The 23,427-nt window shown below is 43.0% G+C and overlaps 2 protein-coding genes across 4 annotated transcripts in view; one reads left to right on the forward strand and one right to left on the reverse strand.

The window, feature by feature from the left end:
• LEO1 (LEO1 homolog, Paf1/RNA polymerase II complex component) overlaps positions 1–20,254 on the reverse strand; it is a 39,288-nt gene extending 19,034 nt beyond the window's left edge. For 2 of the 3 annotated variants that reach the window (XM_025389922.1, XM_025389923.1), the window contains exons 1-6: positions 20,141–20,254; positions 8,881–9,636; positions 5,464–5,568; positions 3,695–3,789; positions 2,951–3,096; positions 1,485–1,569 (exon numbers count right to left, since the gene is read on the reverse strand). In XM_025389922.1, the coding sequence (XP_025245707.1) occupies positions 1,485–1,569; positions 2,951–3,096; positions 3,695–3,789; positions 5,464–5,568; positions 8,881–9,636; positions 20,141–20,198 (1,245 nt within the window). In that variant the 5' untranslated portion in view covers positions 20,199–20,254. The remainder of the gene's footprint in view (positions 1–1,484; positions 1,570–2,950; positions 3,097–3,694; positions 3,790–5,463; positions 5,569–8,880; positions 9,637–20,140) is intronic. The other variant, XM_025389925.1, reaches the window with a different exon arrangement.
• The window catches only part of MAPK6 (mitogen-activated protein kinase 6), a 114,022-nt gene that overhangs the window by 4,995 nt on the left and 85,600 nt on the right, over positions 1–23,427 (forward strand). The gene's annotated exons all lie outside the window — the stretch shown is intronic.

Below are 23,427 nucleotides of genomic sequence, written 5' to 3' on the forward strand. Positions count from 1 at the left end.
GGAGTAGTGAAGTCTACTGAAAAGTTTTTGGATAGAAACCATCTTATACCAAGGTTATTTAGGTAGTTGTTAATCCACCACATTGAAGAGATGGTACTATTAAAAATATAAAAATTCAGCACCTAAAAAATACCAGACTATCCCTTTCTAACAATTTAATACTATTTAAGGTACCAAGGCCGGGTGTGGTGGCTCACACCTGTAATCCCAGCACTTTGGGAGGCCGAGGTGGGTGGATCACCTGAGGTCAGGAGTTCAAGACCAACCTGGCCAACATTGTGAAACCCTGTCTCTACTAAAAATACAAAAATTAGCTGGGCATGGTGGTGCGCACCTATAATCTCAGCTACTTGGGAGGCTGAGGCAGGAGAATCACTTGAACCCAGGAGGCAGAGGTTGCAGTGAGCCAAGATTGTGCCACTGCACTCTAGCCTGGGCGACAGAGCGAGACTCCATCTCAAAAAATATATATATACCCACTGGAAAATAAGAAATTTATGGGAAATCCTTCAGATTTAAGAACTGAAAATGCATAATTCCAGTTTCAGTATCATGCATTCAACCACCTCTTGTTCCCTTGTACAACTCAATTCTAAAATGTCTACTTGGCCAAGTGCAGTAGCGATCACACCTGTAATCCCAGCAATTTGGGAGGTAAAGGCGGGAGGATCACTTGAGCTCAGAAGCTCAAGATAAACCTGGGCAACACAGCTAAGACCTCATCTCTACGGGGAAAAAAAAACAAAAGCTGGGCATGGTGGCATGTTTTTTGTAGTCCCAGCTACTCAGGAGGCTGAGATGGGAAGATCACTTGAACCCAGGACATTGAGGCTGCCAAGAGCTGTGTTTGTGCCGCCGTACTCCAGCCTGAATGACAGAGTAAGACCACGTCTCAAAATAAAAAGATGAAACTTCTACTCAACCTACAGCCTCCTTACTTAAAAGATTAGAGGCTCTCCTTGGATAGTGTGACCAGATGGTATGAGGTATCAAAGAGAAGCATTAATGGGAATTTAGTACAACAAATTTTCTCCTAATAGTCAACAAAAGCAATCAAAAGAACACAGCCATATAGTGAAGTGTTAGGTGAAAAAATCACTTTCTTTTTTTTTTTTTTTTGAGACAGAGTCTCACTGTCTCCCAGGCTGGAATGCAGTGGCTGGATTTCGGCTCACTGCAAGCTCCGCCTCCCGGGTTCACACCATTCTCCTGCCTCAGCCTCCCGAGTAGCACAGGCACCCACCACCATGCCCGGCTAATCTTTTGTATTTTTAGTAGAGACGAGGTTTCACCGTGTTAGCCAGGATGGTCTCAATCTCCTGACCTCGTGATCCGCCCACCTCGGCCTCCCAAAGTGCTGGGATTACAGGCTTGAGCCACCGCGCCCGGCCTAAAAAAAATCACTTTCAAAAGCTCAAGTTTCAAGTTAGTTCTCCAGGTTTTACTTTATAAAAGAAAAAAAAGGAAAAAGCATGAAATGGTACCTTTAATTTTAACCTGGTTCTACCTTCTTCATCCAGCATTTCTTCATCTTCAAATTCATCTTCATAATACTGAGGATCAAAAGGTCTACAAATTGTTTTCCAAATAAACTATTAATCATATTTTATAAAGAATATTACTGCTATGTAATAACATCTCTATTAATAAATACCATTATATCAAAAAATCATAATATAATTTTTAAAATCATAATGATCAATATCTTCATGCTTAACTTCAAGGAAGTAGTAATTTTACTTTTCTCTTTTTTTGGAGATGAGTTTTGCTCTTGTTGCCCAGGCTGGAATGCAATGGCACGATCTCGGCTCACTGCAACCTCCACCTCCCGGGTTCAAGTGATTCTCCTGCCTCAGCCTCCCGAGTAGCTGGGATTACAGGAATGTGCCACCATGCCTGGCTAATTTTGTACTTTTAGTAGAGACAGGGTGTTTCTCCATGTTGGTCAGGCTAGTCTCAAACTCCCGACCTCAGGTGATCCACCCACCTCGGCCTCCCAAAGTGCTGGGATTACAGGCGTGAACCACCATGCCCAGCCAATAATTTTACTTCTTAAAACTTGTTGTTAATACATATTGCTTGAAATAAAGTACAAGCAAGGGTAAATATTCAAAATATCCTTTCTTCTTATTATGTAATTCTGCCAAAGAATAGGCAACATATGCTCTAGTTTTCAACATCATCGTGCCTGTGGAAAAAAAAATTTTTAAAGCACAAGAGTTTGAATAAACTTAGTAAATAATACCCATCAAACACTAATTGTCCAAAACCATTACCTTTTCTAGACCAACAATAGTTGCTACAATGGACACTGGCATTTCTCTAGCAAATTTCATCACTTTCAATTTCAGCCTTTTCAAGGTTGTACTAGTTAAAAAAATATCTTGAAGACCTGTGGTGTCTGTTAATTCATAAGAAAGTATCAAACTGCTCAAAACAGTTATAGCATTAAAAGCCTCCCCTACTCAAGCCTGTAATCCCAGCACTTTGGGAGGCCGAGATGGGTGGATCACGAGGTCAGGAGATCGAGAACATCCTGGCTAACACGGTGAAACCCCCTCTCTACTAAAAAATACAAAAAAAACTAGCCGGGCGAGGTGGTGTGCGCCTGTAGTCCCAGCTACTGGGGAGGCTGAGGCAGGAGAATGGCGTGAACCCGGGAGGCGGAGCTTGCAGTGAGCTGAGATCCGGCCACTGTACTCCAGCCTGGGCGACAGAGCGAGACTCCGTCTCAAAAAAAATAAATAAATAAAATAAAATAAAATAAAATAAAAGCCTCCCCTACCAATACATATTTTTTCTATCTCAGGATGTGCTTGACTAATTTTTTCAGAGATACATGATCAATTTTCCATTTTTGTGATTTGTAAACTCAATGCGAAATAAGAAAAATAAACATTCTATGTATTTCTATTCAACATCCTGAAAAAATTTTAATGGATTTCCTTACCTGGGCTCTACACTGAGAAAGTTGGGCAATTTAACAAAATATAAGTCGTTTCCTAAATCAGTGTTTACTTTGGGTATTTCTACTTCTATTCTGGTCTCAGGAATTGGCTCCTCTTCCTGTTGATCCTGAGGCAATCCATTTTCATCCTAGTGAAAGAATCAGAAGTTTGGAGCTTGATGGGAGCTTAGAAATGGCTTCCTTCAACCTCCACCCTTTAATTACTCTGGGGTGCAAGAAACATAATTAGATATCACTTTAGGACTAAAGAAGCCCCCAGTCCCCATCTGAACCCACCCACACACAAAATGGGAAACAAGATCAATTTGGATACCTCAGTTCAAGAAACTATCTCCTTTATGATAAATCTATCTTCCAAACACTCATCAACAAAAGTGTGAAATTAACACTTTAATATGAAGTCACTCTATCAATTAAAACCAGAGAAGATTATCAACACAGCAGACACTTCTTGGCATGAGCAAGAAAAACATTCAAGTCAATGGTTCTCAAATCACAAGTCCTCACAGTTCAGTCCCCTAAGGCATGACACCAACCTCATGTTTGGCAATTATTTCCATTCCCCTTATAACCAAGAGCTCCCTACATAATGAAGAAAGTCATCTGTTCATTGTATTTTTGTACTAGAATTCAGTTATCAACTTGCTTTCTTAGAATAAAGGAGACTCTTCACCTTTGAAACTTTATACTTGGCCTTGAATAAGTTCATGTTAGTAATTGACTTACAACAGGCTGTCCTGGAGTAGGTGGTTTGTCTTCTCCATCACTCCCTGAAGAGATATCATCTGCACCTCCAAATAGATCCATGGTTCCACCATTATCTTCAATGCAGAAGGAAAAAGGCATTAGTGTTACTATCTGTAACTAAGGTTCTTCACAGCTCATCACTTCAGCACATTCCCAAGGTTTCTGGACCAGCATCAGAAAACCACCCAAAACATAATGCTGAGCCTGGCTCTCAAAAGACCCAAAAAGACAGTGTGGGGAGAGGGAAGGGGGCAAATCTAGTGAAAGGCAAGCTGCACAGGAGGCACTTATTTCTCCTTTCATTTTCACCATCCTTGTTCTCCCACCTTCCTTTATTCCCCAGGAGCCCAAATGTTTCCTAAAGTCTAGATGCTCAAAGTTGGGGCTGAAGCACTCCACAGACACCTATTTTCCGTACGTCTATCCCAGATTCAAAATTACAGTCCAGGCACAGTGGTTCACGCCTGTAATCCCAGCACTTTGGGAGGCCAAGGCGGGTGGATCACTTGAGGTCAGGAGTTTGAGACCAGCCTGACCAACACGGTGAAACTCCATCTCTACTAAAAATACAAAAATTAGCCGGGCGTGGTGATGGGTGCTTGTAATCCCAGCTACTTGGGAGGCTAAGGCAGGAAAAAGGAAGCTGCCACACCTGGCTGGTAGAACTACTTTCATCCTTCCAACTTACAATACCAGGTGGTGGTGGTGGTGGTGGTGGTGGTGGTGGTGGTGGTGGTAGGTGGTGGTGTTGCTGTTGTTGTTTTGAGACAGAGTCTCACTCTTGCTCAGGCTGGAGTGTAGTGGTGTGACCTCGGCTCACTGCAACCTCCGCCTCCCAAGTACAAGCGATTCTCGTGCCTCAGCCTCCCGAGTAGCTGGGACTACAGATGCATACCACCTCGCCCCGCTAATGTTCTGTATTTTTAGTACAGACAGGGTTTCACCATATTGGCCAGGCTGGTCTTGAATTCCTGGCCTCAAGTGATCCACCCACCTTGGCCTCCCAAAGTGCTGGGATTATAGGCGTGAGCCACTGCACCTGGCCAACACTGGGTTTTTATGAGCTCTTCATCTAACTCACAGCTCAAAGAATCAGTTTCTTCATCTGTTAAGAACTTAGGAACAAAACACTGAGACTGTCATTATTCAAACTGAAGAATGGACATTGTAACCTCCACCCCAATAAGAAGGCCAGCCCCCTAATAATGAATTCACTCTAACTATAAACAGACTGGGCGCAGTGATTCACACCTGTAATCCCAGCACTTTGGGAGGCTGAAGTGGGCGGAACACTTGAGATCAGGAATTCAAGACCAACCTGGCCAACACAGTGAAACCCTGTATCTCTACTAAAAATACAAAACATTTAGCCAGGCATGGTGGTACGTTCCTGTAATTCCAGCTACTCAGGAAGCTGAGGGAGGAGAATTGCTTGAACCCAGGAGGCAGCAGTTACAGTAAGCTGAGCTTGCGCCACTGCACTCCAGCTTGGGTGACAGAGCGAGACCCTGTCTCGGGAAGAAAAAAAAAAAAAACTACAAAGAAACAAGTTCTTATTCAACTAATTAAGCATGAGCAGCTTCTCATAGCTATATAACTTCTCTGGGTACACTGAGTGTATCCACACTTTTTCTGTGGGTCTTGCGATCTGGGATAAACACTCAGGGTTAGAAATGCACTACAATTAAATGCAGAAAGGTATGGAAATATACATATATATATATAAAAAATAATAATAATAGGGGTACCTTTTGGCACCTCAGTGTCGCTATCCACTTCTGAATCAGATGCAATTGCATTCTTGCGTTTCATTCGTAAAACTTCATCTTCACTATCACTGCCTCTTGCAGATTCTATAAGGGTAGAATTAGAAGTTCTGCATAATCAGTCGCCTTAGTTGAATTTTGTGTTTTAAAAGCAATATTGGAGATAAACAAATTGTGATACACCCATACAATGGACTACTACTCAGCAATAAACAGGAATGAACTACTGATACATGTAACCAACTGGATGAATCAAAAATGCTATATGCCAAGTTAAAGAAGCCAATCTGAAAGACTACATATTTACTGTATGACTCTATTTATATGACATTTTCAAAAAGCCAAAAGTATAGTGACAGAAAAGACACCAGTAGGTGCCAGGGTTTAGGGATGGCAGAAAGATGTGACTCAAAACAGATAGCATAAGGGAGTTTTTCAGGGTAACATCTATTCTGTATCCTGATTGTGATGGTGGTTATACAAATCTATAGATATGTTAACATGAATAGAGCTTACATGCAGAACCGCCCCCGCCCCGCCAAAAAAAAAATCAACTCTAGTGTGTGTTGATTTAAAAAATAGAATTCTTAAAATAAATACTGGCGCCAGGCGTGGTGGCTCACTCCTGTAATCCCAACAATTTGGGAAGCCGAGGTGGGTGGATCACTTGAGGTCAGGAATTCAAGACCAGCCTGGCCAACATGGTGAAACCCATCTCTACTACAAATACAAAAATGAGCCGGGTGTGGTGGCGTGCACCTGTAGTCCCAGCTACTCAGGAGGCTGAGGCAGGACAATCGCTTGAATATGGGAGATGGACGTTGCAGTGAGCCAAGATCTCACCACTGCACTCCAGCCTGGGCGATAGAGTGAGACTCTGTCTCAAATAAATAAATAAATAAATAAATAAATAAATAAATATTGGCTTCTGCAAATAGAAAAACTTGGTAGAAATGAGAAAAGTAGCACTAAAACTTATTATCAAATTTACCTAAGACAAATTTCAGAGAAAAAAAGGTAAAAATATTAGAAAGGAACTGACATATATATCATTATTTCTAGAAGGTCCAATTGTTTACGTAAAAACTTCACAAAAATCAATGGAACCACTGTTGAACTAGTAAGAGATAAGCACGATGACCAGCCACAAGGTTCCCTACTATGACCCTGCCCTTGACTTGGTCTGCTAGTATTTGGGATGTAGTACACGAGCCTTAAAGATTCTTTCCGATAACCGTAAAAACAACCCTACTTTTGGCCGGGCATGGTGGCTCTTGCCTGTAATCCCAGCACTTTGGGAGGCCAAGGTGGGCAGATCACCTGAGGTCAGGAGTTTGAGACCAACCAGACCAACATGGTGAAACCTCCTCTCTACTACAAATACAAAAATTAGCTGGGTGTGGTGGTGCATGCTTGTAATCCCAGCTACTCAGGAGGCTGAGGCAGAAGAATTGCTTGAACCCAGGAGGTGGAGGTTGCAGTGAGCTAAGATCGTGCCACTGCACTGTAGCCTGGGTGACAGACTCCGTCTCAAAAAAAAAAAAATGATGAGTGGCCGGGCGTGGTGGCTCACGCCTGTAATCCCAGCACTGTGAGAGGCCGAGGCAGGTGGATCATGAGGTCAGGAGATCGAGACCATCCTGGCTAACACGGTGAAACCCCATCTCTACTAAAAACACAAAAAATTAGCCGGGCATGGTGGCAGGCGCCTGTAGTCCTAGCTACTCGTGAGGCTGAGGCAGAAGAATGGCGTGAACCTGGGAGGCGGAGCTTGCAGTGAGCCAAGATCACGCCACTGCACTCCCAGGCTAGGCTGGGCGACAGAGCGAGACTCCGTCTCAAAAAAAAAAAAAAAAGAAAAAAAAAAAGGATGAGTTCATGTCCTTTGCAGGGACATGAGAGACATGGATGAAGCTGGAAACCACCATTCTCAGCAAACTATCACAAGGACAGAAAACCGAACACCACATGTTCTCACTCATAGGTGGGAATTGAACAATGAGAACACTTGGACACAGGGTGGGGAACATCACACACCAGGGCCTGTCGGGGGGTTGGGGGCTGGGGGAGGGATAGCATTAGGAGATACACCTAATGTAAATGACGAGTTAATGGGTGCAGCAAACCAACATGGCACATGTATACCTATGTAACAAACCTGCACGTTGTGCACATGTACCCTAGAACTTAAAGTATTAAAAAAAAAAAAAAGCCTCTACTCTGATTTAGTTATTCAAAACTTACTGCAGTCCCATAGTCTACACAGATCTATATTCATCTCTGGAAATATGCTGCTCTCCTCTTCTAATAACACCAAGATGTGGTTTTTGAATGCTGTCCTGTGAGGTGTGTGTTAGATGCTATTTAAGCTAAGAAGATAGGATCAAAATATAATTAATATAATCAATCACCTATGGAAATGAAGCAATCCATGTATCACTTCAGGAAGACTTCAACTCAATTAAGGTAACTTTTATATAATACAAAGAAATATGATCTCTAATTCTTTATACATTCTATATGAAGAATGTGTTAACTTGAGCAGAATAGTCTAAATGGCAATGATAAAAGCAGGGTCCAGGACCACAGTTCAGGTGTATGCCTCCTGTAGTCTTTAGGGAATGAGTGCTTTAATCCTAGCTCGTCTCTGTAGGGTGAGGATATGCACATCAATCTGTCTTGGCTCAGTGACACTGTCCACTAAGATCACCCAGCCATGTTTGCACTTTCTACATATTACACTCCCCAGGCAACCTCCTGATTATTATAATTTGGCATCCACTGTAGATTTGCCCCTGGGGAAACATATGATGATAAGGGAGAAATAACTGAGCCTCTTGAAACAATTTTGCAATTCCATTTTATATATTAATATCTTGTAAATTTGACTAGTTTGAGTAAACTCCTTAGAGCTTGACCATCTCTGGATGATCAAATTTTGGATCTCAAAAAGCTGAACGGCAGCAATGGTGCCCACATCTCAGTACAGCTGCTCTGTGGGGGGGACACTTCAATGGGATTGTTTTTTCCCCAGGCTAATCTATTCTCTCACACGAGGCATGCTCTTCAGTTATCCACAGAAACGGAACCAACTTAACTCATTATGTAGCTCTTCTTACACCATATCCGTCTCTCTAAGACTCAATTTTAAGTCCTCTTTAAATTGTTTTTCCCCAGACCCATCAATGAACAAATGGAAGGGAAAGCAGTAAGAAAGAATAAGTAGATTAGAAAGATTTAAAAGAAGCAAAATGTATTTTAGAGTTAGAAAAGTTTGAAAGGGAGGGACAGAAGAGAAAAAACAGGGTAACAAAGATGGGAATGAAAGAAGACTAAATGGGTCCCTGCTGTAGCTGAATGCTTCTTTCTGAGCCATTCTGGTTCTCATAAATGTATTACCTGATTTATGGTCCTGTTCCTCTTCATCATCTGAATGCCTGTGTTCTTCATCTGAGGCCTGTGGCCTTTCATCATCAGAATTTTGCATTTTCTCCTCATCAGACAGCTGTGGTTGTTCTTCATCATCAGAATTCTGTTTCTCATCATCATTATCAGAAGCTACTGGCCGTTCATCATCAGAATTAGCCTTTTCCTCCTCAGATAGCTGCTGTCTCTCATCATCGGAAAGCTGAGGCCTCTCCTCATCATCTGTGTTCTGCATTTTCTCATCATCGTCAGAATTCTGCAGCTTATCTTCATCAGATCCTTGTGCCCTCTCCTCATCATCAGAATTTTGTATCTTTTCATCATCTGACTGGTCACTTTTATCTTCTCTGCCCCATTTTTCATCATCTGAATGTGCTTTTTCAGAGCCTTCTGCTTCTGAGTGATGGCTCCCTCCATCAGATCTGTGACCTTCGTCTTCATCATCATTAGGGGCTTCTGATCCACTGTGCTGATCTACATCTGAGGGGTCATTGTCCTCGTGGTCGGAACGCTCAGAAGCTTCTGATCTATTGTCTGATCTTTCAGAGTGATTATCACTACCACTGTGATGTGAAGCTCCCTCGTCCTCACTGTCATCTCCAAACAGTTCCTTATTACTTGGTTGTCCTGAATCACCTCTTTCATCCTGATCACTTTCACTTCCAGAGGCATTACTGCCAGAGGCAGCATTCTCTTGATCAGAATCTGAGTCAGATCCAGAATCAGAATCTATGGGATCATATAAACATAGGATAACATCAGCAAAAAAAGGCAGAGTAAGGCAGTCCCAAAGTCCATCCCAACATAAAAGCAATAAAGAAACTGGCAAAAAAACTGTTAGAACTAACATTCTAAGGCTGGGTGCAGTGGCTCACGACTGTAATCCCAGCACTTTGGAAGGCTGAGGTGGGCAGATCACCTGAGGTCAGGAGTTCGAGATCAGCCGGACAAACATGGCGAAACCCCATCTCTACTAAAAATACAAAAATTAGCCGGGCGTGGTTGTGCACGCCTGTAATCCCAACTACTCAGGAGGCTGAGACAGGAGAATCACTTGAACCCTGGAGGCGGAAGAGGCAGTGCCACTGTACTACAGCCTGGGCAACAGAGTGAGACTCTGTCTCAAAAAAAAAAAAAGAAAAGAAAAGAAAAAGAAAAGGAAAAATACAATAACTAAAATCAAAGAGTCACTAGAGGGGCGCAACCAAAGATTTGAGCAGGAAAAAGAAAGAATCGGTAAACTTGAAGATAACGTCAATTTGTCCAGTCTGAGAAACAGAAAGAAAAAAGAATAAAGAGAAATGAACAGAACCTAAAAGATTTATGGGACACTTAAGTTATACCATTGTATGCATAATGGAGTCTCAGAAGAAGAGAAATGGGCAGAAAAAATTGTTAAATAAATAATAGCTGAGGCCAGGCACGGTGGTTCACACCTGTAATCCCAGCACTTTGGGAGGCCAAGGTGGGCAGATCACTCGAGGTCAGGAGTTCGAGACCAGCCGCGCCAACATGGTAAAACCCCATCTCTACTAAAAATACAAAAGTTAGTTGGGTATGGTGGTGCAAGCCTGTAATCCCAGCTACTTGAGAGGCTGAAGCAGGAAAATCGCTTGAATCTGGGAGGTGGAGGTTGCAGTGAGTCAAGCCCACACCGCTGCACTCCAGCCTGAGTGATAGAGCGAGACTCTGTCTCAAAAAAATAAATAAATAAACGATAGCTGAAAACCTCCCAAATTTATGAAAAATATAGATCTATACATCCAATAAGTTCAACAAATGACAAGTAGGATAAAGTTAAAGAGGTTCACACCTAGATACACTGTTATCAAACTGTCAAAGACAAAGAAACAATTCCAAAAGCAGCAAAAGAGAAGCAGTTCATCCGATATGAGGAACCCTCAATAAGAGTAACAGCTGATTTTTCATCAGAAACCAAGGAAGCCCAGAGGCAACCATAAGAGGACACATTCAAAGTGCTAAAAAGACTGTCAACCAAGAATTTTATATTCAGTACAATTATGCTTCAAAAACTAAGGTGATATGAAAGACAAAAGAAAACATAAATTGGACTTCCACAAAATGAAAAACTTTTGTGCAGCAAAGGACGTTATTAAGAAAGTAGGCCCGACGCAGTGGCTCATGCCTATAATCCCAACACTCTGGGAGGCCAAGCTGGCCAGATCACCTGAGGTCAGGAGTTTGAGATCAGCCAGGCCAACATGGTGAAACCCCGTCTCTACTAAAAATACAAAAATTAGCCAGGCATGGTGGTGCACGCCTGTAGTCCCAGCTACTTGGGAGGCTGAGGCTGAAGCAGAAGAATCACTTGAACCTGGAAGGTGGAGGTTGCAGCGAGCCGAGATCACGCCACTGCACTCCAGCCTGGGCGACAGAGTGAGACTCCATCTCAAAAAAAAAAAAAAAAACGAAAGTGAAAAAAACAACCTACAGAATGGAAGAAAATATTTGCAAACCATGTATCTGATAAGTGTCTACTACCCAAAATATACAAAGAACATTTATAACTCAACAATAGAACCAATTTTTTTTGTGTTTTTTGTTTGTTTTCTTGGAGACTGAGTCTCTCTGTATCCTTCAGGCTGGAGTACAGTGGTCAATCTTGTTTCGCTGCAACCTCTGCCTCCCTCAAGCGATTCTCCTGCCTCAGCTCCCGAGTTTATGGGCACACGCCACCACACCTGGCTAATTTCTTTCGTATTTTTAGTAGAGATGAGGTTTCACCATGTTGGCCAGGCTGGTCTCGAACTCCTGACCTCAGGTGATCCACCCACCTCACCCTCCCAAAGTGCTGGGATTACAGGAGTGAGCCACCGCACCCGGCCTAAAACCAATTTTTTAAAACAGACAGAGGACTTGAATAGACATTTCTCCAAACAAAGTTACACAAATGGCCAATAAGTATATGAAAAGATGTTCAACGGTCGGACACAGTGGCTCACACCTGTAATCCCAGCACTGTGAGAGGCCGAGGCAGGTGGATCACCTGAGGTCAGGAGTTTGAGACCAGCCTGGCCAAAATGGCAAAACCTCATGTCTACTAAAAATACAAAAATTAGCAGGGTGTGGTGGCAGGCGCCTGTAATCCCAGCTATTCGGGAGGCTAAGGGAAGAGAATCGCTTGAACTCGGGAGGCTAAGGCAGGAGAATCACTTGAACCTAGCACTTTGAGAGGCCCAGGCAGACAGATCACCTGAGGTCAGGAGTTTGGGACCAGCCTGGCCAACATGACAAAACCCCATCTCTACTTAAAATACAAAAATTAGCAGGGCATGGTGGCGGGTGCCTGTAATCCCAGCTACTCGGCGGCAGACTGAGACTCCGTCAAAAAAAAAAAAAGAGGTTCAACATCATTAGCCTTCAGCAAAGTGTAAACTGAAACCACAATGAGACACCACTTGATAACATCAAGGATGGCTATTTTAGAAAGAAATAAAAACTTAAAATAACTGTTGGCAAAGATGTGGGGAAAGGGAACCCTGGTGCATTGCTGGTGGTAATGTAAAATGGCTCAACCACTATGGAAAACAGTTTGGCTGCTCTTCAAAATATTAAAGATTTACCATATGACTCTGCACTCCTACATAATACCCTCCTCCCAAAATTAAAAACAGGCACCCAAACATGTACATGAATTTATTGGTTTATTTTTTTGGAGACAGAGTCTCACTTTATCACCCAGGTTGAAGTAAAGTGGCACAATCTAAGCTCACTTCCAACCTCTGTCTCCCGGGTTCAAGTGATTCTCATGCCTCACCCTCCTGAGTGCCTGGGACTACAGGCATGTACCACCACACCTGGCTAACGTTTTGTATTTTTAGTAGAGACAGGGTTTCACCATGTTGCCCAGGCTGGTCTTCAACTCCCGAGCTCAGGCAAATCCGCCTGCCTGAACCAAGAATGTTTACAGTAGCATAATTCAAACAACCCAAAGTCCATTAATAGATAAATGGATTAACAAATTTAGGATATATACATTCAATGGAATATTATTAAGTCATTAAAAATGAATGAAGTACTGATACAAGCTACAATGCCTTGAAGACATTATGCTAAGTAAAAGAAGCCAGACACAAAAGACCACAATGCATGATTCAATTTGTATGAAATTCCCAGAACAGAGAAGTACAGAAACAATAGCAGACAGGGGTTGGAGGAAGGAGCATATGGGGAGTAAGTGCTTTATGAGTGTTTTATTTGGGGATGATGAAAATAACAACTAGATATATGTTGTCTACAAGAGACTCACTTTAGAACCAAATACACAAACAGGTTGAAAGCAAAAGGACAGAAAGATATTACATGTAAATAGTAACCAAAAGAGAGCTGTAGTAGGTATACTAATATTAGACAAAACAGATTTTATAACAGAAATTGTTACAAAAGACAAAGGATCATTAAATCCATCATGAAGATATAATAATTATAAACACATATGCACCTAAAAACAAAACCAAGAGAAATGAAGGGAAACATAGACAGTTCAACATAATAGTCAGAGACTTCAATGATGGATAGAACTGGCCAGGCATGATGGCTCACGCCTGTAATCCCAGCACTTTGGGAGGCCGAAGTGGTCAGATCACTTGAGGTTAGGAGTTCAAGACTAGCATGGCCAATATGGTGAACCTCGTCTCTACTAAAAATACGAAAATTAAGCAGGTGTGGTGGCACGCACCTATTGTAATCCCAGCTACTAGGGAGGCTGAGGCAGAAGAATCACTTGAACCTGGGAGGCGGAGGTTGCAGTGAGCCAAGATCACGCCACTGCACTCCAGCCTGGGTGACAGAGCAAGACCCTGTCTCAAAAAAATAAAATAATGGATAGAACTGCTAGATTAAAGATCAATAAACACAGGACTTGAGCAACACTATAAACCAGTTAGACATAACAGACAATCAATAGGACGCTGCATCCAACAATAGCATCTTCCCAAGTGCATATGGAACATTCTCCAGGATAGACCATGCTAGGATACAAAACAAGTCTCAAACATTTTAAAAAACTGAAATCATACAAAATACATTCTCTGACCACAAGTGAATTAAAATTAGAAATCAGTAACAAAAAGAAATCTGAAAAATTCATAAACTTGGGGAAATTAAACACACTCTAAAACAACTAAGGACTCACAGAAATCACATGGAGGCCAGGTGCGGTGGCTCACACCTGTAATCCCAGCACTTTGGGAGGCTGAAGGGGGCAGATTGCCTGAGTCTAGCAGTTTGAGACCAGTCTGGGCAAAATGGCAAAACCCCATCTTTACTAAAAATGCCAAAAAAAAAAAGAAAAAAAGAGAAGAAAAAACATAGCCAGGCACAGTGGCATGCACTTGTAGTCCCAGCTACTGAGGAGGCTGAGGTGGGAGAATCACTTAAGCCAGGGAGGTTGAGGCTTCAGTGTGCCAAGATCGCGCCATTGCACTCCAGCCTGGGCAACTGGAGGAAGACTCTGTCTCAAAAAATAAAAAAATAAAGAAATCGCAAAGAAAATTAGGAAATATTTTGAGACAAATAAAAATGAAAACACAGGCCAGGCACAGTGGCTCATGCCTGTAATCCCAGCACTTTGGGAGGCCGAGACGGGCGGATACAATGAGGTTAGGAGTTTGAGACCAGCGTGGCCAGCATGGTGAAGCCCCAGTCTCTACTAAAAAACAAAAAAAATTAGCTGAGTGTGGTGGCACATGCCTGTGGTCCCAGCTACTCAGGAGGCTGAGGCACGAGAATCACTTGAACCTGGGAGGTAGAGGTTGCAGTGAGCCAAGATGGTGCCACTGCACTCCAGCCTGGGGGACAAGAGCGAGACTTCATCCCCCCCCAAAAAAAAAAGAAAAAAGAAAACACAGCATACCAATACATAAGGAAACATGTTCTGTGCTCCCAGAGGTTGGGGGGAAAAAACTTAAGGATACAATGAAAACTGTCCTCAAGGTGCTCAAAAAAATTAGGCTGGGCATGGTGGCTCATGCCTGTAATCCCAGTGCACTTTGGGAGGCTGAGATAGGTGGATCACAAGGTCAGGAGTCCGGGACCAGCCTGGCCAACATAGTGAAATCCCATCTCTACGAAAAATACAAAAATTAGCCGGGTGTAGTGGCACATGCCTGTAGTCCCAGCTACTCAGGAGGCTGAGGCAGGAGAATTGCTTGAACCCGGGAGGCGGGGGTTGCAATGAGCCGAGATCATGCCGTTGCACTCCAGCCTGGGTGACAGAGTGAAACTCCATCTCAAAAAACAACAACAACAACAAAAAATATATATATATATACACACACACATATATATCTGTAAAAAACTTTGTTTAAAAAAAAAATCTCAAGTCAATAACCTAACCATTCATTCACTTTAAGGAATCAGAAAAAGAAAACTAATAAACTGAAAAGAAAACTAAACCCAAAACAAGCAGAAAGAGGGAAATAATAAATTAGAGGCCAGGCACGGTGGCTCACGCCTATAATCCCCAGCACTTCGGGAGGCCGAGGCGAGTGGATCACCTGAGGTCAGGAGTTCAAGACCAGCCTGGCCTACATGCTGAAACCCCATCTCTACAAAAATACAAAAATTAGCCGGGCGTGGTGGCAGCCACCTATAATCCCAGCTACTCAGGAGGCTGAGGCGGGAGAATCACTTGAACCCAGGAAGCGGAGGTTGCAGTGAGGCGAGATCACGCCCTTGCACTCCAGCCTAGGCAACAGAGCGAAACTCCATCTCAAAAAAAAAAAAAAAATTAGAGCAATGATAAATGAAATAGAGAATAGAAAAACAATGAAGAAAATTAATTAAACCAAAAGTCTGTTCTTTGAAAACATCAAAAAACAGACAAGGCTTTGGCTAGAATGACAAAGAAAAAAAAAGAAAACTAAAATTACTAAAATCAAGAATCAAAGTGAGGACATTACTACCAACTTTACAGGAATAATAAGGATTATAAGAGAATACTATAAACTACGATATACTAACAAATTAGACAACTTAGATGAAACTGATCAATTCCTAGAAACACACAAATTATCAAAACTGATTCAAAATGGAATAGAAAATCTGAATAGACCTATAACCAAGAGTTTGAATCAATAATGGGAAATTTTCCACCAAAGAAAAGCCTAAGACCAGATGCCTTCACTGGTAAATCCTACTGAATGTTTTTAAAGATTTAACACCTATCCTTCTCAAACTCTGCCAAACAACTGAAGTGAAGGAACACTTCCTACCTCATTCTATGAGGTCAATATTACCCTTCTACCAAAGCCAGAACAAGACATCACAAGAAAACTACAGACAAATTATCCACCAAAATAGAGATGAAAAAACCACTTAAAAAATACTCCCAAATCAAACCCTAAAGCATATTAAAAGAATATATACCAAGCTGGGTGAGGTGGCTCACACCTATAATCCCAGCACTTTGGGAGGCTGAGGTGGGCAGATCACTTGAGCCCAGAAGTTCAAGACCAGTGTGGCCAAAATAGCAACATCCCACCTCCACTAAAATTACAAAAATTAGCTGGATGTGGTGGTATGTGCCTGTAGTCCCAGTTACTCAGGAGGCTGAGGTGTGAGGATTGCTTGAGTCCTGGAGGTAGAGGGTGCAGTGAGCTGAGGTTGCGCCACTGCACTCCAGCCTGGGCAACAGAGCAAGATCCTGTCTCAGAAAAGGAGAGAGAAAAAAAAAACAGAATATACATCATGACCAAGTGGGATTTATCCTAGTATTACAAGGGTAGTTCAATATCTAAACATGAATCAAAGCGAAACACTATATAAAGAATAAAGAAAAAAATCATGTGATCATCAACGCAGAAAAAGCATCTGATATCCAACACCTTCTCTTGATGCCATTCAACAAACTAGGAACAGGAGTGAACTTCCTCAACCTGATCAAAAGCACCTACAAAAAAAAACTCACAGATAACATCATATGTAATGGTGGAATCCTAGATGGTTTCTTCCTAAGATCAGAGACAACACAATGATGTCTACTGTCACCACTCCTATTCAACATTTTACAAAAAGTTCTAGCTGTGGCAATTAGGCAAGAAAAAGAAATTAAAAGCACACCAATTGGAAAGGAAGTAAAACTGTCTCTTTCATAGATATGTGTTTTTTTTCTTTTTTTTTTTTTTTGAGACAGGGTCTTCCTCTGTCACCCAGACTGGAGTGCAGTCGTGTGATCTCAGCTCACTGCAACCTCTGCCTCCCCGGTTAAAGTGATTCTTGTACCTCAACCTCCCAAGTAGCTGGGACAACAGGCGTGTGCCACCACACCTGGCTAACTTTTGTCTTTTTATTAGAGACGGGATTTCGCCATGTTGGCCAGGATGGTCTCAAACTCCTGACCTCAAGTGATCCTCCACCTCCCAAGATTTTTTTTTAAGAGACAGGGTCTTGCTCTGTTGCTCAAGCAGGAATGTACTGGTACAATCATAGCTCACTGCAGCCTTGGACTCCTGGTTCAAATGGTCTTCCTGTCCTGGCTTCCCAAAGTGCTGGGATTACAGGTGTGAGCCACTGCACCCAGCCAACATGATCTTATATATAGAAAATCCTAAAAGAATACACACACACACACACACACACAAGAAGATTACAGCTCATACATTCAGCAAGGTTGCAGAATATAAGATCAACATACAAAAATCAGTTGTATTTCCATACACTAGCATTAAATAATTCAAAATGAAATTAAGAAAACCATTCCACTTGCAGCCAGGCGTGGTGGCTCACGCCTGTAATCCCAGCACTCTGGGAGGCTGAGGCAGGCTGATCACCTGCGGTCGAGAGTTCAAGACCAGCCTGGCCAACATGGAGAAACTCCATCACTACTAAAAATACAAAAATTAGCTGAGCATGGTGGTGGGCACCTGTAATCCTAGCTACTCAGGAGGCTGAGGTAGGAGAATTGCTTGAACCTGGGATGCGGAGGCTGCAGTGAGCTGAGATCGCGCCATTGCACTCCAGCCTGGGCAACAAGTGAAACTCCTCAAAAAAAAAAAAAAAAAAAAAAGAAAAAAGGAAAGAAAAAACCATTCCACTTCCAATAGTATCCAGTAGAATAAAATACTTAGTAATAAATTTAACCTAAGAAGTGCAGGACTTACACAATGAAAACTACAAAACATTGTTGAAAGAAATTAAGAACTGGCATATTTATACTTGGAAGCAGCATGCTAGGCCTAGGTAGAAGTTCTACTCATTGTTAAAATAAGAGTTATCGGATGTAGTCTGGGCACAGTGGCTCATGCCTGTAATCCCAGCACTCTGGGAGGCCGAGGCAGGCGGATCACAAGGTCAGATCGAGACCATCCTGGCTACCACGGTGAAACTCCGTCTCTACTAAAAATACAAAAAAAAAAAAAAATAGCCAGGCGTGGTGGCCAGCGCCTGTAGTCCCAGCTACTCAGGAAGCTGAGGCAGGAGAATGGCGTGAACCCAGGAGGTGGAGCTTGCAGTGGGCCAAGATCGGGTCACTGCACCCCAGTCTGGGCGACAGAGCAAGACTCCATCTAAAAAAACAAGAGTTATCAGATGTAGTTATTTTCCACAACTCCCACAGACCAGGGAGATAATGAAATATGCTAGGCACAAAAGGAATCATATCCATACAATCTTCAGGACCAACAGCAATCTTCAAGGATAGCATACCAGATTTGGAAGTAAATCCTGGAAGAAAGTCTCAATGGACTTACAAGAAGGTAAAACATGAAGCCCAGAGATGCAACCAGCTCCACTCCTCACCTCCCTATACACCGAGTTTGCAATGCGACAGCACTGCAGGGTACACCTTATGAAACTATTGTTTCTACTCATCCAGTTAATCAATTATGTATTAAGCACTGATGTAAGCTGGGAGGTAAGGGGATCATCTTTTCATTGTGCCCTCAAAATCTAGCAAAACAGCTGGAACACAATAGGGGATCAATACTTATCAAATTAATTCATAACTTCATGGAAATTAGCCATGGGAGGGTTCACATAGAACTGTGCCTTGAAGGGTGAATGGGATATACACAAGTAAAAATGAGGAAAAAATGAAAACATGAGCAAAAGTAGTGGAACAAGAGTTAGTATACGGAGCTCTATATTTCCACACTTATTCTGACTAGCATCTCCTGGATACCCATCCCTGTAAAGCCTTCACACTAGAATTTAGTTCTCTGTACCTCAACCTAGTGCTGCCTTCACTACACTCTAGAAATGATGAATAAATTGGAGTTGGAGAAAATGGAGGAGGAAAGAAAAAGAACCACCGAACAATGCATTTTACTAAGGAAAAAAAGTACATAGATACATTACTTGGAGCCTAGAGGGTTGCAAGAATTCTGAACTTGGTCTTGGGTTCTTTCTCACTTCAAATAGCTCCTATTCATGTTTCATATGCCTGTAGTCTCAACTACTTGAAGGCTGAGGCAGAAGGATGGCCTGAGCCCAGAAGTTCAAGGCCAACCTGAACAACAAAGTGAGATCCTGTCTCTAAAAAAGTAAACTTTAAAAAAACACCCACAATCCTGTGCCAGAAATACTTCCATGCAACATGCACGTAGACTAATTCATTCATTTCATCAACAAATCCTTCATTCCTCCTCTCTGCACACAAACCCCATGCACTCCCCAATCTAACATCACAGACTCCGGAAATTCTGTAGTTTCTGTACAAGCTCTTAGAGAACATATACTCTCCAATGTGAAACATCTATCTGTAACCCCATCCCATTATCCGTCTCAGATCCCTCATTCAGACATCTCAAGCACCCCATCACACCATGCTCTTGTTTCATTCAAGAGGGCATTCTGAGGTCATCTGTAAATTCGCCTACCCCATCCCATATTCCTGCATTCATTTCCATTCATTCACAAACAGCTCTTACTCTACGCTGGCCTGTGCAAGGCAAGGCGGAACAGGACTCCAACGTTCCTACCCGCGCTGCGCAGGCTCGCCTGCACCTCCACCACTGCCCTGCGCCCCCTTCGCTCCACAAGCTCCCAGGCACCATCAACTCCACCGACACCCAGAGCCTCGAGGCGCAGACTGTGTCTGACTCTCCATCTCGCCCGCCGGAGGAGGATGGCACCTCCGGGAGTGCAGGGGGCGCTGAGGCAGGAGTGGAGGAAATGCCACCTCTTGCCCGCGGCGCCGGAGCCTCCACGGTTGTCCGGCTCCCACAGCGGAAGGCCTGCCACGCACCCATCCTCCGAAGCCCAGTGAACCCACCTTTACGCTCAGCTTCGCTGTCGGCGTCGCTCCCGAAGAGCTCCTCCATACCCGCCATTGTCGCTCACGTCCGCTGCTGCCTCGGCTAGGGGCAGCTCCCGGCCTCTCTTTACGGCACGGAACCACCGAAACACGACAGTGTCGCAAAGATTCGCTGAAGACACTCTTCCTTCTGTGACCTAGTTTTCGCTTGCCCAGTGAACCTAGCCTCTCCCGGGTGTGTATGGTATACAAGCCAGGCCATTTCGTCAATGTCTGTTATTTGCCAGGATTCTTACCGGGGGGCGGGGCGTCCTGCGTTTGGGTGTGGGTGCGGGTGCGGATGGTTTGGGCGGTGACTGGGGCTCCCTGGGGAAGGGCCTCTGGCTGGATTAAACCTATCGCGAGTCAGGCCTGAAGCCCTTTGTTTCTTACTGAGCAGCTATTCTCCAGTTGTTTCATCCCAAACCCCTTCACCCTCTTAAAAATTGTTGAGGATGCCAAAGAGCTTTTGTTTACGTGGGGTACAGCTATTGATATTTACTGTATTCTTACTAATACGGCAATAAATTTTTAAGTTAATTCATTTAAAAATAATATCTATGTTAACAAATAGCTTTTTTAAGCTTTAAATGACCATTTTTTTGGCCGGGCGCGGTGACTCACGCCTGTAATCCCAGCACTTTGGGAGGCCAAGGCGGGCGGATTGCCTGAGCTCCTGAGTTTGCGACCAGCCTGGGCAACACAGTGAAACCCCGTCTCTACCAAAATACAAAAAATTAGCCGGGTGTGGTGGCGGGCGCCTGTAGTCCCAGCTACTCGGGAGGCTGAGGCAGGAGAATCGCTTGAACCCGGACGGTGGAGGTTGCTGTGAGCCGAGATCGTGCCACTGCATTCCAGCCTGGGCGACTGAGCGAAACTCCATCTCAAAAAATAAAAATAAATGAAAAGACCATTATTTTCTAAAAAATATTTAGGCCGGGCACGTGGCTCACGCCTGTAATCCCAGCTCTTTGGGAGACCAAGGCGGGCAGATCATCAGAGGTCAGGAGTTCGAGACCAGCCTGGCCAACATGGTGAAACCCTGTCTCTACTAAAATACAAATTTTAGCCGCGCGTGGTGGCACATGCCTGTAATCCCAGCTACTCGAGAGGCTGAGACAGGAGAATCACTTGAAACCTGGGAGGTGGAGGTTGCAGTGAGCCGAGATCGTGCCATTGCACTCCAGCCTGGAGACAGAATGAAACTCCATCTAAAAAAAAAAAATTTTTTAGAAGGGTGGAATTGTTTTAGTTTTGAAAATATCTTTAATGCCTAGCTTAAAAGAAGACGTCTTATTTGTCATACCTGTTTCTACAATCTGTTGAGACATGTAGTTGAAGCACAGGAAGAAAATCTGGTCTTGCATAAATACATTTGTAATTGGAAAAGGGAGGCTCTCTCAGGGCTGTCTGAGATCCCCTGAAAGAGTCTCCATCCAACCACAGCTTTGGAGCAGTGATTCTCAAACATCATAGATTTTCCTTCCTACTTTGGTTTGAATGTCCTCTCCAAAACTCATGTTGAAATTTAATTGCCATTGTGAAGGTGTTAAGAGGTGGGACTTTTAAGAGGCGATTAGGTCGTGAGTGGTCTGCCCTCCCGTGTGGATTAATGCCATTATCACGGGAGTGGGTTAGTTATTGCAGGAGTGGTCTCCTAATAAAAGAATACGTTTGGTCCCCATTTTCTCATCTCACTTCTGTCTCCTGCCATGGAGTGACTGACCCTTGCCAAATGCCAGTGCCATGCTCTTGGACTTTGCAGTATCCAAAACCATGAACCAAGTAAACATACTGTTTATAAATTAGCCAGTTTGTGGTATTCTGTTAGAGCAGCAGAAAAGGCACATTCTAACACACTTTGTGAACACTTTATGTTTACATACGTTACGTATAAAATTGAAGCAAGTATTCCACAAAGCATCATTTCCCTTTCTACTAATATGCATTCTGAGATTTTCTATTCGATTTAATTCTATTTCAGTTTTTTGTAGTGCTGTCAGGCAGTGCAACTCACTAAATTTGATTTCATTACTTACAACTGGATTGCAACCTGCAGCTAGAAAAACATTATTCAGAGGGTTCCATTGGCTTTTTTGTTTTGCAGGGAAAAACTTGATTTTGCTGGGAAATGTTGCTACAGTTAGTTGTACATTATAAAGTCAGACGGTAATAGAGTTTTCATAAATGGTCAATGCTAGGTAAGCCCCTCACTTTAAAGGGGCTCAAAAAAAATGAAATGATTTGCACAGGTTAAAGAAGAAGGTATCTTAAGGAAAACACAATTATATTTTAATTTTTAAAAGAGGTCTGGGTGAGGCCAGGTGCGGTGGCTCACGCCTGTAATCCCAGCACTTTGGGAGGCCGAGGCGGGCAGATCACCTGAAGTTGGGAGTTCGAGACCACCTTGACCAACATGGAGAAACCCTGTTTCTAGTAAAAATGAAAAAATTGGCTGGGGGTGGTGGCACACGCCTGTAATCCCAGCTACTCAGGAGGCTGAGGCAGGAGACTCACTTGAACCCGGAAGGCGGAGGTTGCAATGAGCCAAGATCACATCACTGCACTCCAGCCTGGAGACAGAGCAAGACTCCGTCAAAAAAAAAAAAAAAAAAAAAAAAGATGTATAAAATATATACTTACACCAAATCACACAAAAAGGAATATATCTTTTTAAATTTGTGTAACACCTTAAAGACTTAGAGGAAAAACAACAGATTGATTAAACAGAATATATTCACTGAAAATTCACTCCATTTATGGTAAACTGCCACTCCACAGGAGGATCATGTGGCTTTTCTGAGTACTTTGTGGAAGGAGTTGGCCTTTAGAAGGGAACAGGCTGATCTGAATTAAAGAGAGCAAGAGAGGAACCTTGTAGTTTCTCTCTATAGCAGTAAGTGAATACTCAGCTCATTTCTTGGAAGACACAGGATATTCACTAACAGGCTGCCTTTACTGGATTCCTTACTGAATTACTGAATTAGGTTCCCACAATGGGTGCTATACGGATATAAAAATAATAACAAACATATTTCTTCATATAAAAGAGTTTGGGGGGCTGGACGCAGTGGTTAACGCCTGTAATCGCAGCACTTTGGAAGGCTGAGGAGGGCGGATCACCTGAGGTCGGGAGTTTGAGACTAACCTGACCAACATGGAGAAACCTCGTCTCTACTAGAAATACAAAATTAGCCGGGCGTGGTGGTGCATGCCTGTAATCCCAGCTACTCAGGAGACTGAGGCAGGAGAATTGCTTGAACCTC

Source organism: Theropithecus gelada, chromosome 7a (genome assembly GCF_003255815.1).
Source record: "Theropithecus gelada isolate Dixy chromosome 7a, Tgel_1.0, whole genome shotgun sequence".
Classification (NCBI taxonomy): domain Eukaryota; kingdom Metazoa; phylum Chordata; class Mammalia; order Primates; family Cercopithecidae; genus Theropithecus; species Theropithecus gelada.